Source organism: Elephantulus edwardii, unplaced genomic scaffold (assembly GCF_000299155.1).
Source record: "Elephantulus edwardii isolate Elephantulus edwardi_28Jun2011 unplaced genomic scaffold, EleEdw1.0 scaffold00160, whole genome shotgun sequence".
NCBI classification, from domain to species: Eukaryota; Metazoa; Chordata; class Mammalia; order Macroscelidea; family Macroscelididae; genus Elephantulus; species Elephantulus edwardii.
Genome location: NW_006399910.1, coordinates 4,426,320 through 4,444,542, shown reverse-complemented (window position 1 = coordinate 4,444,542; position 18,223 = coordinate 4,426,320). Strand labels below are relative to the sequence as shown.

Here is an 18,223-nt window from a genome sequence, read left to right as displayed (position 1 = left end):
GAGGTGTGGGTCTTGCTTGAGTCTTTTGCAGATATTTTTCCAATTTTGCCAACACTATTTGTTAAAAAGGCTGTCGTTCCCCCACTTCACTGATTTGTTTCTTGAAGACAAGGATTTTAAAGCTACATTTCAAATACTTTGAGTATATTGCCAAGAGAGACCAGAACTCGGATATCATGCGTGCAAGGGTTAAGGGTCAGCACAGAATAGAAAGCTTTGGATGAGATGCACTGATGCAGTGACTGAGGTAGTAGGTACAGGTGTGTTGGAGACGGCTTGGCTCAAGATAGGGCACGCTTCAGAGCTATTGTCCATATGGTTACTATGAGGCATATATAGTTCCCTACAACACAGAACAACAACTACAGACATGGCACACAAGGTTGAAAACCCAATAGAGTTTTAAGGTTAAACTGTTGCCCTCCACATACCAATTAGTATGCACTGAATAGAATCCAACTGTTGCATTCTACATACCAATTATTTCTAGGAGTAAGCCACAAAATGGATTCAGGCTCCTTTCAACAAATGAATAGAAATGGATTTATTTCAAATGTATCTGGAAGCTCTCAAAGTGAATGAGAATGTTGGAAGACCAGGACTGGAAAATAAATGAAAATCAAGGGGGAGGTGGAGTGGTGGCAGAAATGGTTAAACAAAGGCTATTATGCCTATATTCACTGCTGTTTCTATTATAGTTCGTAGCAACCCTCCATTGGATTTCTGAGGCTGTAAATATTTATGAAAGAGACATTCATCTTTCTCCCTCAGATTTCCTAGTGCACTCAAACCACTGACCTTGCCTTTAACAGGATGACACATTAAGCACTACACTATTAGGGTTCCTTTGTGTGTGTGCATCTAATTAGGTGCTAAAACTGACAGTGTCATCAGGGGGCATTTATATCTCCCTGCTGATCCCTTGAGAGTTTGCTGCTATTTTAGTGAGTAATGGTTCAACTGCAACTTTGTCATTTTTTCTAGATACAGAATTAAGGGCAGAGACCTGACTAAGGGGATGTTTGATTTGATTATTGGTGAACCTCCACTTGCCACAAGTATGCATGGAATATTGAGATCTTCCAAAATAAGAAGGGAAGTTGGATGCTGAGTGATCAAATAAGAGGCAATGTCAAACACATAGGAAAATGAAGGTTAAGGGAATAAATTAATTTATGGATCTGAATTCTTAAAATTCTTTTAAGAACAAATGGGTAAAGGTGTTTGCTTCCCCTCTAATTATAATATTATCTATCATGACCAATTGCTCATCACATCTTCACATGATCTTTTCACAAATCAAATTATGTATAGCTTCAGAGGTCAGTATCTGTTTGTTTTTTTTTTTTTTATTTCAGTCTCTTTAATCTTCTAGAGGGCCCTAAGTATTAACAATGCCCCTTCCTCTATAGATGAGGTTCAAAAGAATGAAATAACTAATTGTCCATAATCTTATCAAGAACAATTGTCATTGCCAGCATTAGAGCCTACTTTTTTTTTCCTATAAGAAATTCATCTTTCTAAAAGGATAGAAAAAAAACGTTTATTTCAGTTAATTATTTCCATGAGGTTCACTATGGCATTCTTCTGCTGTCTTAGATCTTCTGATTTTTTTTTCCCTTTGAAAAATAAAAAGCTTGCATTTACTTTGATACTTCTTTTCACATTCTTCTCCAGTGGCTCAAATGCAAACAATTTGGTTTCCATTCTCTATCTACTTTATTGTGACTGTGGTTCTTAGCTTGGAAATCCAAGTGGGTTTCTCTATGCACAAGGATTACCATATTTGACTAGAGAGTGGAAGGTGACTAATATATACTTATTGAAAATAGAAGGCTAGGTAAAGGGAAATAAGGAAAGAAGGTTTTTATGATGAAGGAAAAATGAAAAAACTGAAGTTTGGTTAGAGGGAAATATGCATACAGAATAACTAAATGATACTATCACCTTAGCACTTTGGAATACAAAAATAGTGCATACAATATGACTTGCATACTAATAATGTTAATTAATTTATTCAATGGGATCTCATTATATAAGCTTCTTGGAGAGTTATAAATATTTTTGTTAATATTTGGCATTATCAAAGTCATTGATTTCTTAGAAAGTCTGCTGTTCTGCCTAATGGAATTTATGAACTGATACAGCCAAGTGGAGGTTTGTTGTGGCATTTTATCAGTGGAATTCATGCTTTGGTTATTCATTTCCCAATTCTTATCTGGTATTAATACATCTCCTAAAAGTAGAGACAAAAGAGAGGTCTTTGGAAGTATAAAGTGACATTACAATGAATTTAAGAAAAACTGATGTATTTCACTTCTTTGAAAATGCATAATGTTCTCTAAAGATTTTAAGAAGTAAGAACTCTTTGAAAAGCTCCTAATATGAATAATTGGAAATGTCAGGATATGAAAGTTCTTCTGATGGTGATTCTATTTCTAGACCATCATATATCAGTGCAAAGGTGACATGATGATTTGAATGAGCGGTTCTATCTCAGAGATGGTCCTGCAGACAAATGGAAGCAGTTCTCCAACCAAAGAAGAGATTTATTAGGCCGGAGTGTCAGAGATCATCAAGCTATTTAAACTGTGCTCATAGATTTATTTTGCATTGTATAAATGAGCCCTCAGAATTAATTCCATACTGAATTTTTTTTAAAAAAAATTATAAACAGTACAATTAGTTTTGGCTTTCAGTAAAAGGTTGATAAAAATCTTCATGAAAATAGTTTGGTTTAGACTAGTTAACAGTTGTTGTTGTTGTCATTGATTGCCTTCAAGTTAAGCATGAGTCATAGCAACCCTATGAATAAAAGGCCTGAAGCCCCTCTACAACTATCGACATTTATCAAAGAGTTTCTGGAGGCATGTTGTTTAGGAAGTGAATGTCACTCCTGCCATCAAAGTAAATTCTGTGGAATGTTTTTATGGAGACTTTACTTACATGCACTAAAATATATAAATACAGATCAATGATAAATCCTTGTGCAGAGTTCCAGAGCAGAAATATACTATTGACAACCAGAAGTCTATACATCTTCGAGTCCTTCTACCAACAATGATAACAAACTCATTTGAATGTCTTTGTTAGGTGCTGTTAAATTGAGTATGACCCTCATAGCGACCCTCTGAGTAACATATTTCAACCCTATTCTATCCTCTGCAATCCTCAAAATTTCCAACACCCTAAAGATCGTTGCTATAATCACTGTATTAGTCCACCTGGTTGAGGGTCTTACTCCTCTTTGCCATCCCCTCAACTTTCCAAGCATGATGTCCCTCTCCAAGGAAGAGCCTCTACACGTGTCCAGTGTATGTGAGACAAAGCTTTACCATCCTTGCCTCCACAGAAAATTCTGAATGCTTCTTTTCCAAGACATACATATCTGTTTATTCTTTCATCAGTCCATGGCATTTGGCACTCTTCTCCAACACCACAGCTCAAATGCACCAATCCTTATTTTGTCAACCTTAGTCATTGTCCAACTCTCAGACACATATCAAGTGACTGAAAAGACCACGCCTGAAACAGATTTTTAGTCCTCAACCAGACATCCTTACTCTTCAATAATTTGAATAGGTCCTTGTTTACAAAGTTTTCCAGTGCATTATGTCTCCTGATCTCCCGACTGCTAGGACCAAGTGTACTGATTGCAGATCTAAGTAAGAGGAAGTTGTTGAAAGTTTCAGTCCTTTCTCACTTATTGTAATGCTGTCTATTAGTCCAATGGCTAGGATTTTTGTTTTCTCGACATTGGGAACTTATTTGACATGTGCGGGAAAACCAGAAATTGGCTATCTAAACTGGGGCTATCATGGCATGAGGCATGAAGTAGCAAGCATACACACTTTCATGAGTGTGGTTATTAGTTATGATTATGATGGGGAAAATTCACACAATTTCCATACATGAACTATAATGTCATGAAACATTGTACAAAACACAATGTGCATGCATTAAACACAATGTTTGTGAGTGATAAAATATTCACGAAAAATAGTTCAGCTATGAGTCAGTTCTGACTTAGTGATATGCACACAACAACAAAAATGGTTAAAGTTGGTTTCTCAAAGATGAAGAGTAGTCATAATCCTATATATTTATTTCTTCATCAATTTTTACACCAAAGTAGCCATAATGTTCACTCTCTTTCTGTGCATGTCTGTGTGTGTACACACATGCATCTGCAAGTCTTTGTGTGTATGTGCCATTAAACACGTAGGACTATGTCAGACCTTAAAAGCTAAAAGGAAATAATTTTTGGATTCCTTAATTCACTGGCACAACTCTCAAAATTCACAAGAAGATGTCATTCTTCTGACTACTAGTTTCATTACATTAACAGAATAAAAGTTAGTCATAGGATGAGATGCACTAAGGAAGTCTGGAAAACTTCCCAGTGCAGCCTGTATCTCAGAGAAGACACTCTGATCCTTCCTGTGCCAACTAGGGAGCTCGCTGAGCCTTAGCATTCTGGGTTTTCATTGGTAAGTCTTGCATGAAAAATTAAAGCGTCACTTCCTGGTGAGTCTTTTCCAGTCTTATCAGTCCTACTAACTCTCATAAATATGCAAATGTGACCTAGAAGTCTAAATTAAAGCCATTCAATTACTCCAAGGGTTATTCCTCTTTAGTAAGGACAAAAACCATCTTACTTAATGTAAAACTAGTTCTTTTACCTAACACCACCCCTGTAAATATAAATCTGCTATCAGGGACCTCTCTGGAGTGCTGAGAAGCAACAATGTAATAGAGACTAAGGTGTGCCTGATCCAGGCCATGGATCGGTTACTTGCTATGCATCAGAGAGTTGGGCAATGGCTAAGGATGAAGGAAGAATAGGTACCTTTGAGTTGTGGTGCTGGAGAAGAGTCTTGAACTTACCATGGACTCCAAGAAAAACAAATAAGCCTGTCTTAGAGAGGGTGAAACTAAATTTCTCCTTGGAGGCTAGGATTTTGAAGTCTGTCTCAAATACTTTGGGCACATGGCCAGGGGGGACCAGTCCTTGGAGAAGGATATCATGCTAGGAATGGTGGAGGAAAAGGGCAGGCGAGGAAGATACTAGATGAGATGGATTGATACAGTAAAGGGGGCAATGAGTGTGGGTGTGTCAGAGTCAGTGAGACTGGATCACTATTGGGCAGGCTTCATTGTACATAGGTTCACTATGTGTCACAGGTGACTCGAAGACACATAACAACAACAACAACTCCTTATAACAAAGTAACTTTTTGTTGTTCTGTGCCCTTAAGTCAGCTGCGCCTCTGAGAAACAGCTATGCACAACAGCTCTGAAGCCTGCCCTGTCCTGAGCCAGTCTCACTGATTCCAACACACCAAACCCCATTGCTCTAGTTACTATATCAATCCCTCTCATCCAGGGTCTTCCACTCCTCTGCTGTATATCCACCCTTTGGAGCATGATATCCTTCTCCAAAGACAGGTTTGCTCCTGGCCATGTGTTCAAAATATGTGAGATGAAATTTCAAAATCCCATCCTTCAAGGAGAAACTTAGTTTCACACTCTCCAAGACAGAACAATTTGTAATCTTCGGGTCTATGGCATTTAAAGACTCTTATCCAGCACCACAAGTCAAAGACATCAAGTTTTCTTCTTTCCTCTTTAGTCATTGTCCAGGTTTCTGATGCATAGCAAGTAATTGTGAAACCATGGCCTGGACTATGCACACCTTAGTCTCTAGATTTACATCATTCTGCTCAGAGTTTGGGACTCTGGAAAGGTCCCAAACAGCAGATTTTTCTAATGCAATTTGTCTTTTGATTTCCTATATGCTAATGCCAAGAATGTTGATTATAGAGCCAAGCAAACTGCAACTGTTAACATCCTCAATTTTTTCTCCATCTATTATAGTGCTGCCAATCGTCCCAGTAGTAAAAATCTTTGTCTTCATGATGTTGAGCTTTAATGCATATTAAAGACTACAGTCCTTGACTTTTTGCAGCAAGCACTTCAGTTCCACCTCAGTTTCAGCAAGCAAACTTGTGCCATCTGAATAACGTAGGTTGTTGATAAGTCTTCCTCCAATCCTGGTGCCACATGCCACCTTATAAAGAAAGCTAAGCCTCACGAATGATCTGTTCTGAATATAGATTGAAAAGGTATGGAGATAAGATGCATCCCTGATGCAATCCCTTGCTAATTTTAAACTATGCACTTAGTATTAGAAATACTTCTTTTAGGTGTATGGCTTAGAATAGAGTTATTGAATCATGTGGCTGTAAATACAACCATGTTAGTGAAAATTGACAAAGTAATTTCCAAAAAGTTTGTTTCTGTTTACTTTCTGACCACTTAGTGTTTGAGAGTTCTAAACACCATATATGCATGGCAACATATAATGTTAGTTCTCTTTGACAAGTGGTTAAATTAAGTAGCTGCTAACTAAAGGTCAGTGTTTCAAACATACTAGTCATCACCCCACAGCAGAAAGGTGAACTAGTCTGCTCCCGTGAGAATCCTTGACACCCCTATAAGAACGTTCTATGTCCCATATGGTCATTCTGAGTTGGGATTGAATTTATGACAGCGGGTTGCTTTCACTTGTTTGGTTGGTTTGGGGGTTATTTGCTTTATTTTTTTTTCATTTTGAACCTTTAGAACAGCACTCATCCATAACTGCATAGAGATATACCTGATAAAAATTTGGGGACTATTTCCCCAGCTCTTTACCTTTCATATCACTCACTGTTCTCTCAGGTTGGAAGTTCTGCCTATGACTTCCTAACTTCTTGAAAGAATCCCATGTCCTTTATGATACAACTTAAAAGTTAGTACCTTTTAGAAGTTTCATGAACCAAATCTCCACCCCCATCACAGCTTTGTCATTCATGTCTGAGCCCTATAAGATGTACTTTGTTTGTGTTGGGTTTTTGAGGTTTACATAAACATGGGTATGCATATATCTACTTGGATGTCATTTATGGTCTCTTTAGGTTATATTCCCAGTAGTGGAATTGCTGGGTCAAATGGTATCTCTATTTGCAACTTTTTTGAGAAAGCGCCACATCACTTTCCACAGTGGTTGCACCATTTTACATTCCCACCAACAGTGAATAAGGGTTCCAGTCTCTCCACAACCTCACCAGCATTTGTTGCTTGCTGTTCTGTTAAATTTTGTTAATCTTACTGGAGTGAGATGATATCTCATGGTTGTCTTGATTTGCATCTCTCTCAGAGCTACGGATTTTGACCATTTCTTCATGTGCTTGTTGGCCATCTGAATGTCTTCCTTGGTGAAGTGTCTGTTCATATCCTGTGCCCATTTTTTCAATTGGATTATTCACCTTTATCTTGTTGTGGTGCTCAAGTATTTTCTGAAAAGTCATTCTTAAAAAGTCTAATTCCATACTACTTGATTCTTAGATCTTCATTCCATTCTCCTACTCTCTATTAATCTTCCAACACAGATACCCATATTTAAAGACAGCATATATCATCATGTAGTTGCCTTATGCTTAATACTGAACATACAACACTGACACACTCCCTTCCCAATTCCAAACCATGCGGAGATCCCTGCATTTATTACTTGCTGTCCATTAAATGTTACTACTGCTACTGGGGATGAGATGATAGCTTAGTCTTGTTTTCACTTGCATATCTCTGATTGTCAGTGACTTTGAACATTTCTTCATGTACCTATTTTCCATCAGAATATCTTCCTTTGTGAAAAATCTTTCCATGTTTGTAAAAAATCTTTCCATGATTTTTTACCCATTTTGTTTTGGGGTTCGCAATATTTTTCTTGTGAAAGCCTTTTGGTATTCTGTAAACTTTTGTTATGAGACCGTAGCCTGTAATGTCATTGCCAGATGGTTTTTCCCAGTCTTTGACTTTTCTTTTCACCCTATTATAAAAATATTTTGTTGCACACAAAGATTCAATTTGATTTTTAGGTCTAAATGTTTCCTGGATATAAATATTATAGACAATCATTATTTAATTAACATATTTCACAACATCTATATTCCCTCCATTCTTACAATTATCAGATTGGTATTAACTATCAATAGACTATATAATTTCATGAGACATTTTGATTTAGTATTTTCATTTACCATGTTACTTAGGATATAATATAGTTGAGATTTATTTGCCTCATTGAAATGTTGTTGTTGTTAGATGCTCTCAAGTCAAGTACAATTCATAGAAACCCTATAAAAAGCAGATCTGAACTTTGTTGTGCCGTGTTCACAATCAGTGCCATGTCCAAACCCATTGTTTCTATGTCATTCCACCTTGCTGAAGGTATTTTTTTCTATTGCTGACTTTTCCCAGCAGCATGTCTTTCCAAGGTCTAGCCCTTCCTGACAATCTACTCAAAATGTATAAGTTTCATCGTCCTTGACTCTTAGGAACACTCCATTTGCACTTTTTCCAACAACACTTTTTTTTTCTTCTTTTGTAAGTTCATTGCATATTTTTTACTTGTGGCATGTACCATAATTCAAAGGCATCATTTCTCCTTCAGTCAACTTTATCATTGTCTAACTTTCAGTTGCATAGGAAACAATTGAAAATGCCTTTATTTGGATCAAATGCAATGGCTAAATTGCTGTTTTATACTTAGAGAATTTAATTCTACAAGATATTAGACAAAAGTCAAATTCATGGTTATCCAGTTGGTTGTGGCTCATTTCAAAGCTATAAATGTTTAAAGGAGAAGACTACTCAACTTTATCCCATAGAGTGTTGGGGAGTGTGGAACTATATAAAAAAGGATTTGTCAATACTGAACCATTTCTGGAAGTAGCATATGATCAAGCACTCTTAGTACTACGGGAAGAAATCCAATCTGCATTGAAGGTACTGGATAAAAATAAGTCCCGAGAAATTGGTGGGATACCAACTGAAGTGATTCCGAAAACAAGATGTGTTTACAAGTCTAAGCCAAGTAATACAGGAGACAGTTCTCTGGTCAACTGACTGTAAGAGATACTACTTTCCCCCCCATTCCAAAGAGAGGGTGAGTCAACATGTGTGAAAATTTTCACACTATATTATATACAAATAAAATCTTGCTGAAGATTGTTTATAAAGACCTGTTATACTACGTGGACAGGGAAAAATCAGAAATTCAAACTGGATTCAAAAAAAGGATGTGGAATAAGGGATATCAATACTGATGTCAAATGATCTTGGCAAAAAACATGGAATGCTGGAAGCATGTATATTTGTGTTTTAATGGTTATGCAAAAACTTTTGATTACATAGATAATAACAAATTATGGCTAATATTTAAAATAATAAGAATCCAAAAACACTTTATTGAGCTCACATAAAATCTATTCATAGACCAAGAAACTTGTTAAGATAGAAGTACATCAGAGTTGTATTCTTTCTCCATACCTATGTAACCTGTACACTAAACAAATAATCTGAGAAATTGGAATATATGAAGAATATGGTATCAAGATTGGAAGAAGACTCATTAAAAACCTTCTTGATGCAGATGACCTAACTTTGATTTTAGACAATAATCAGAACATTAATTACTTTAGGAAGAAGAATAAAGGCTATAATGTTAATATAGATTACACTACAAAATCAAGAAAACAAAATCCTCACCACTGCACCAACAGACAATATCTTGATGTTGTTGTTAAGTGCCATCAAGTCGCAGGCAACTCATAGCGATCCTATGAAGGAGAGTCCTCAACTCTTGGAAGCCTTTCATCCTCTCTCCAGGTTCATAGGGTTTCCGGAGGCAAGCTATTATGGAAGTGGATGCCACTCCTCCTTCCAAGCTTTTTTTTAATCAGGGAGCTCCACCCCACTCTCTGTCTACATTGGGAAACCAACCATTAACACATTTGACACACCAGTGTCACAGTGTTCAGCCTTACAGCAACGAAAAGTGACCTCTGTACGGCAACTTGTACACCAGGGCTATACAACCTAGAGGAATGTCTGAACAAAAACAAAGACAGGCCCAAGGGCCGCGGATTAAAAGTCACCCACCTTTGGCTTGGTAGCATCGTTACTAAAGAAGCCAGAGTCCGGATTCAGCTGACATTAAATATCCCAAGACCCTAGGCGGGCCTTGACCTTTCAGTGTCTTACCAGCCTGCCACGCCCATGGAGAAAAAGATTGAAAATATTTCATTGTATTTACTTGGGTCCACAATTAACATCCATGGTAGTTGTTATTGTTGTTAAGTGCTGTTGAGTAGAGTATGACTCTATGAACAAAATATATAGACCCTGTTCTATAACTATCATCATAACAATACAAAAATCAACAGATGTGTACTGTTGAAGAAATATTTTTCAATGACTTCTTTAAAGTGCAAAAGAGGGAGAAAATCAGGTTATATTCTAAATTGTGTCAGATGAAAGACGTGTATTTGAAGTTGCAACCTATGCATCTGAAAGTTGGATAATGAATAAGAATGGCAGAAGAGGAATTGATGCCTTAGAATTGTGATGTTGGAGAAGAGTAATTTACTACTGAATCCTGTGGGTTGCCAAAAGAATAAAAATGGTTATATCAGAGGAACTGCTGCCAGGGAGCTCCTAAGATGGTAAAATAACATATTTCGGTCATGCTGTGAAAGAGACTAGTGTTAGGAAAGAGATATAATTCTGTAAAATGTCAAGGATCAGAGAAAGAGAGGAAGATGCTTTGCAAGATGGATTGACATAGTAGGCATAACAATGACCTGGAGACTATCAGAGATTGTGCGGCTGGGACTATAGCAGGCAAGTTTCATGTCTGTGGTAGACTTTGGGCCTTGTTCAGCTCAACAGCATGTAACCAAAACCGTACCCTTAGTATTTGTTTAACATTGTCAGAGGTTCAAAGAGTTAGTACATGGAAAGATTTTTCAATCTTCATTCTTTGGTCATAGACATAAAGGATGTAGTCTTTTACTTGGGACACTTTGATAATTGATATGTGCTTAGCTAATTAATTATAAATGTACTATTTTATGAAGATACTGCCAAGGACTACTCACAGAAAAAAGATCTTTTCCCCCCAAGACTTCTGAATTTGATTGAATATCATTAAAATTCTGATTTCATACTCCTTGTTGTTTTATGTTGAATCATACGGATTCTGAGTATCTCATTCAATTTGGTCTTCAAATATATATATAATTACTGGACAATAGTTTTAGATATTTTGTGCATCTGTTGAAGTTGCAGAAGTTTTAATGATAATTTTGACCTAGAACCTGTAACATGTGTAAAGCTAAAGATTTGGAACTGAGTTATTTGAATGAAGTTACACCCTACACCATATAATATCTCTATCTACTTGAGTGAATGTGGATGAGAGCAGGGTTATTATTCATATGTCCCAATAAAATGTAAGGAGCCCTGGGGGCACAGTGTATAACATATTGTGCCACTTTAAAAAAAAAAAAGAAAGAAAAAAGATCAACAGTTCAAATCCACCAGCTGCTTCATGGGAGAAAGTTGGACAATTTTCTTGCCTTGGACACCAGATGAAGTGTCCATTGTAAGTCAGAACTAAATCTCCTGCAGTGAATAATAAAAGATACAGGCAGGAAAAGATTCCTCCAAGAAGAGAAACTTTATTTTGTGTACTATTAGAGAAAGCAAAAAACAATAGTAAATGTATACATCTTAAGCTTTCCGTAGCTAGAATAAATATTATTGTAGATGTTAAAATGAATAACATTTTTTAATAAGTTGGCATGGCTTGTGAGTCATGAAATGCTGTTCAGTTACAGCATGTGAGAGCAATATTTCTCAGACTTTCACCCAGTGTAAACAAAATGTTCTCAACAATCGGATTGTTTCAAATCATCACTTTGTAATTTTTTTTTCACTTTGCAATTTTTATCCAAACACAGAAAATGCTATTTTCTCATACTTGCCTCCCCCTCCATTTCTAGTACTAATTTACTTTTTCTTCCTGTTAACCCATTACATGCATTTCCCCAACATGGTATATACATCAATAGATTGGGATCACTTACACAGTATTAAGCAATAAAGGTTTTATTTCCATTTTAAATATGTATCGTTGGCTGGTGGTTGTATGGTCCTGGAAACCAGTGTGAAAGTCATCTACAGGAGCTGATGTGCCAGATGTGATAATGTTTACCCATGGTGAATAGTGTTTAGTGGAGCTCCCCGATTAAAACAAGCTTGGAAGCAGGAGTGGCTTCCGAAATGGCTTGCCTCTGGAAACTCTATGAACATGGAGAAATGACCAAAGTTGTACAAGTGTTCAGGTCTTTCATTCATAGGGTCACTGTGAGTCGTTTATGACTTGACAGCACTTAACAACAACAACAACAATATCCTTTAAAAAGTTTACATATGATAAGAGCTCATTCAGATGACTCTGGTATTAGTTCTGACATAATAGTTCAAGTCATATTTACAGCCAATGCTTGCCATAGTCCAAACCACTCGGTAAGATGGTACTGTAGCCTGGGGCTGCTGGGAGGTCACATTAGTGCTGTAAGAATGGAGTCGGAGGCCTAACACTGTGGGCTTGTGTGCACTTTAGTGGTCTTATATCATCAGAGGGGACACATCCTACTATCATTTACAACTAAATTGCCACATCAACACTGACTTCAGAACTGACTAGGGAATAACCTGCGTCTTAGCTGTTTTGAAGAATATGTAATAAATGTAAACATCTACAAGCAAACGAGTGAGAATGACATCAACAAAGCATACTCTGGAGCACTATACATAGCATAAATTATTAATGATGAGAGGTAAAACAATAAGTGCAATTCAATATATTTGAATAACACATAAGCCAAAGTTTATTTGTCCTTTGATTCAAGACTTACGTTGATTTTTTTTTTTGTTGTATAATGGACCTTTTGCATTAATGCTAGATTATTTTTCCCTTAATAGAATAAATGTGATCTAAATAATAATTGTGTTTCCTCCCACTAGTGGAAGAAATTTGGTTTTAGGAAAGTTATAATATCACATTGAATTTTTTATATTGAATGTATTATGATAGGTTGTTGTTGTTGTTATGTGCCGTCGAGTCGCTTGCAACTCATAGCGACCCTATGTACAACAGCCCTAAACTCCGCTCTGTCCTGTGCCAATCGCACTGTCTCTGACAATCCTATCCCAATTATCCCAGTCACTGAATCAATCCACCTCATAGAGGGCCTTCCTCTCCTGCGCTGTCCCTCCACCCTCCCAAGCATGCAACATTCCCCAAGGACCGGTCTCTCCTCACAACATGTCCAAAGTATGTTAGACGGAGCCTCAGAATCCTTGCCTTCAAGGAGCCACCTGGTTTAACCCTCTCCAGGACAAATCTGTTTGTTTTCCTAGCAGTCCATGGTATTCTCAATACTCTTCTCCAGCACCACAGCTCAAAGGCATCAATTCCCCTTCTATCCTCCTTGGTCCTTGTCCAATTCTCTGGTGCATAACAAGTGATTGCGAAGACCATGGCCTGTATAGATTATAAATTATTTTATTCTGAATTATCTGTATCTATAATGTATCAGATTTTGTAACATTATTTTCATTTCAACTGTTGTTCCTGTTGTTATTGGTAATTTGACTGCTTATCTTACTACTGTGTATGTGACTTATTCAAATTAAAATTTTTTTTTAAATTATTACTGCTATGATATTGAGGAATAAATGTCTATGGATATAGGGAAATGTGTCCCTCTTATTAATTCAAAGATTTTGGTGCTCATTCCTTTGACCAGAGTGTCCATTTGTCATGCTCAAAAGAATCAGTAGTTCTCTAAAAATGATTTTATGATCATTAAATGTGAAGTAAAGGCACAAAATGGAATTATTCCAAAAAGAGAGTGGGTTGCTACTAAAGTGGTTGTTTCTATAAGTTTTGTGTCTCATGAATATGTGAAATTTTCATCAAAAACAAGCCAATTGATGTGGAAGAGAAATTATTAACTAAAATTTTAAAAAGTATTGTTGAAAATACATATTTAAAAGTACTAACACTGAGTATCATATAAAGTCATTCCTAAATGGGAACTTGATGTTCATGTTGTTGTTGTTGTTAAATGTCATAGAGTCATAGACGACTCATAGTGACTCTGTGAACGTAAAACCTGAGCACTTGTACAACTTTGATCATTTCTCTCAAGTTCATGGAGTTTCTGGAGGCAAGCTATTTCAGAAGTGGATACCACTCCTAATAAAAGAGGGAAATAAATAGCTATATTAATGATTCAGTCAAATAATTGAAAGCTGTACAAATACATGCATTAATTTAAAAAGGAAAAAATAGTAAAATACTTAGCTTTGTTAATATTGTGTTCTAATAGGCTTATTTAAAGAAAGACAATCTAATAGATTGAATTTTTGTTTCTTTCACATGTTTCCTAATCCAGATTTATATTTTTGAAAACAACATCTACTATCAACCTGATATAAAGAGCAGTTCATTGCGACTGACATCTTCAGGGAAAGAAGGAATTATTTTTAATGGAATTGCTGACTGGTTATATGAAGGTGAGCTGAACAAATTCAATTTCAAAGAATACAAATGGCATATTTTTAAACAAAATCTATAAGAAAAATCTGCTTATCAGGAACAATCTTTATAGCACTATTTTTGTGTCTTCATTTCCTCTGAATATTACTTTCATGTTTTCATATCTTTGAATGTGTTCATATGTTCACGGTTATGAATCTCATCAATTTATATATATATATGATTCAACGCTTTGAGAGAGGGTGTGTGTGTATGTATGTATGTGTGTATGTGTGTGTGAGAGAGATAGAGATTGATTCTATTTAGCCTAGATGGATTTTATATTATGACACTTTAAAGTGAAATGAAAGTTAGCGACGACCTTAGATTCCATTGAAAATAAATGATAAATCTTTTATTTCTGTGGAAAAAGGAAGAACCCAAACCAACCAAACAAAAAAAACAAAACAAAACAAAAAAAACACTGTACAAAAAAAAAAGCATAATAGCTACTTTATTTTAATCTTTCCCATTAGGAACATTCTGTCACAATTTCTTTCCCATTAGGAACATTCTGTCACAATTTAAAAGACATTGTACATAGAGAAAAAGAAAACCCGCTTAAAGAGTTATCTGTGGTAATGCTTAAATCAAATTAAAGTAACAGATGAAAATATAACAATGAATCAGGTGCTGACAACAGTGTTCCTGGTCTGATCATGTGCCAAATCCTGGTACTGCTTACATGAAAAAGACCCTGAGCTTCAAATAATTCCTAAGATTCAGCCTATACAAATTTAGCTTAGAAAATATGTAAAGACTTAGAATTAATTACAAATTAAGAACATAAGAATCATCTAGAAACATCAGTTTCAATACAATAATATCAAGGCAGCTTTACTATCTCAGAGTGACAGTCTCAATGTTTAAAGAAGAGTGAATCATTGAGATCATGAATTCATTCTTATTTTTACTCAGCAGATATTATTGGAGGTATATAAGTTCTAAGATATAACAGGGATCAAATCCTAGTGTTAAATAGTCTTGGGTGGGGCTATTGAATCAAATAATTAACTATTGTAGAAGCCAGAGTTTTCTTAACTGCCCAGAAACTATCAGCAGCAAGTGTATTAACGAAGTTTGAAAAATAAATACACAAATATGTAAGTGATATTCTTTGGTTAATAATGTCAGAGTGGATTCTGACTTTCATATTTCCAAATCTGTTGGTTGGAGAAACAGGTAGAGAATAAACTTGAAAACAGGGTAGTTCTCAAGATCCGGGTTGCAGTCTGATTGTCGTGTCTTGAAGAACAAAAAGAGCAAACCAAGTATGTTATGCCTTTTGTCTTAAAAATATTGTGAAGTCTGAAAAGATGAAGAAATCTGTCACCTACTGCATGATAGCAGGAGAAAGACGGGCAGACTCTAAAACTGCCTCTGAAAACCCACTGGAGGGTCAGCTATAGTTCGGTTCTCACTTGACGGTACACAACAACAACGGCGTAATAGGCAACTTGGTTAGAGAAAATAGAGGATTTTATGAAGGAATTCGACTTCTGGTGTTATAGTCCATAGGGAATTCTGCTACTAGCCCAAAGGCAAACCCTGGCTGATGGTTCGAAGTTACTAGTGCTTTCACATAATAAATATGGGCAGCCTTCTCCTGTCCAATTTTACGGCATCTGAAAACAGCTGGAGAGTAGGCTATGAGTTGGTTCAGACACAGCAGCAATGAATAAGGAGGTATTTTTTAAATGAAAGATTAGAAAGTGACAGTTCTTTCAAAGGAGCAGAGTCGAAAGAAAATCTATTTACTGGGGAAAAAAATTTGCCAGTACCATTTCAGACAAGGGCCTCATATCAACAGTTTATAGAATATTCCAGGGCCTCCACAAGAAAAAGACTGATCACATAATATGAAATGGCAAAAGACATGGAACGAATTTTCACAGAGGATGGTATTTGTTGACCAACAGGCACATGAAGAAATGCTCATATTCACTGACAATAAGAGAGATGCAAATCAAAACCACTATTAGATGCCATCTCACAGTGGTAAAGTTTAACAGGAGAGAGAGAAATAAATGTTGGAGAGGATGTGGAGGGATACAGTGTTGTTTGGATAATAAAATGGTACAAGCACTCTGGAAGGCAGTTTGTTGTTTCCTCAAAACGCTGTAACCCAGCTATTTCACTCCTTGGAATATAACCCAAGAGAATGAGAATTTAGGCATAATCAGAGACTTGCACACCAATCTTTATAGCAGCATTATTCACTCTCGTTAAGAATATGGAAACAGCTCAAATATCCAACCACAATAGAATGGTCTGAGAAACTATTGTGCATTCATACAATGGAATACTATGCAGCACACTGGAGTAATGATTTTGAAAATTGCTTCTAATTTTGGAGGGACTGGAGAGCATTATTCTGAGTGAGCTAACTCAGGCTCATAAGGACAAATACTGTATAATACCATTATTACAGAATGAGTATGGGACTCCAAGATAGGAAAAGGTGTCAGCAGAGAGGTGGTGATGGGTGGGGGGTGGTTAATCATAGAGATACACAATTTGATGTGTGTAGGGAGGAGGCATGAAGGAAATGGGAAAGACCCAGTGTGAAAAACAATGTCTACAAACTTTGTAAATAACTAAGTACATATGAAGATTATATATAAAATACATAATACTGAGGGAATGGAAGTTGCTGTGTCAGAATTAGTGAGACTGGCTCAGGACAGGGAAGGGTGCATTGCAGGTGACTCAGCCAATAACATTCTATGACAGGTTTGGAAGCAGGAGTGGCATCTACTTCCTAAACAACTTGCCTCTGGAAACTCTATGAAACTTGATAAATATCGATACTTGTAGGGATGCTTCAGGCCTTTTTTCTCATAAGGTCACAATGAATCATTCTGGACTCAAAGAAAATCAGCGACATAGAAAATATTATATATAATATTTAATATTATAATATCGTGGTTGTGGTTAAGTGCCGTCGAGTCATACACGACTTACAGCAAGCAACCTTATGAACGGAAGACCTGAACACTTGTATAACTTTTATCATTTCTCTAAGTTCATAGAGTTTCCAGAGGCAAGCTATTGTGGAAGTGGATTCCACTCCTGCTTCCAAGTCTGTTTTAATATGGGAACTCCAACAGATACTGTCCACCATGCATAACCATTATTGCATTTGACACATCAGTGTCACAGTGTTTAGTATAACAGTAACCATGAGTTACCTCTGTATAGGAAATGGACAGACCAGTACTTTACCAGTTAGAAGAATTTTTGATCAAAAACAATTACAACCAGGCCTGAAGACTGTAGATTCAAATCACTCGCCTTTGGCTTGGTAGCATAACTTTTTATCCATTAGGCCAACAGAGCTCTCTCTATAACTCACAGCAATTCTGTGAACAATGGATCTGACCCTTACCCTATCCTACACCATTTCCACAATCCAAGACATGCTTAAGCCCATTGATACAATCACTGCATCAATAGTAATACTGTTGTTGTTGATTGCCTTCAAGTCAAGCATGACTCATAGCAACGCTGTGAACAAAAGGTTTGAAGCCCCTATACAACGATCAACATTTATTAGTTACTATCAATTTATCAAAGTTCATGTCAATATATTATACAGTTGATAATAATTTAATAGTAATAAATATAATGTTGTTGTTATGTGCCATTGAGTCACCTGCAACTCATAGCAACCCTATGTACAAGAGCCCTTAATGCCATTCTATCCTGTGCCAACCTAGCCATCTC

The 18,223-nt window shown here is 36.4% G+C and overlaps 1 protein-coding gene across 1 annotated transcript in view; it reads left to right on the top strand.

Annotated features, from left to right (window-relative positions):
- Positions 1–18,223, top strand: part of DPP10 (dipeptidyl-peptidase 10 (non-functional)) — a 1,145,057-nt gene that overhangs the window by 897,760 nt on the left and 229,074 nt on the right. The window contains exon 8 of the mRNA XM_006895132.1: positions 14,355–14,475. Within this exon, the coding sequence (XP_006895194.1) occupies positions 14,355–14,475 (121 nt within the window). The remainder of the gene's footprint in view (positions 1–14,354; positions 14,476–18,223) is intronic.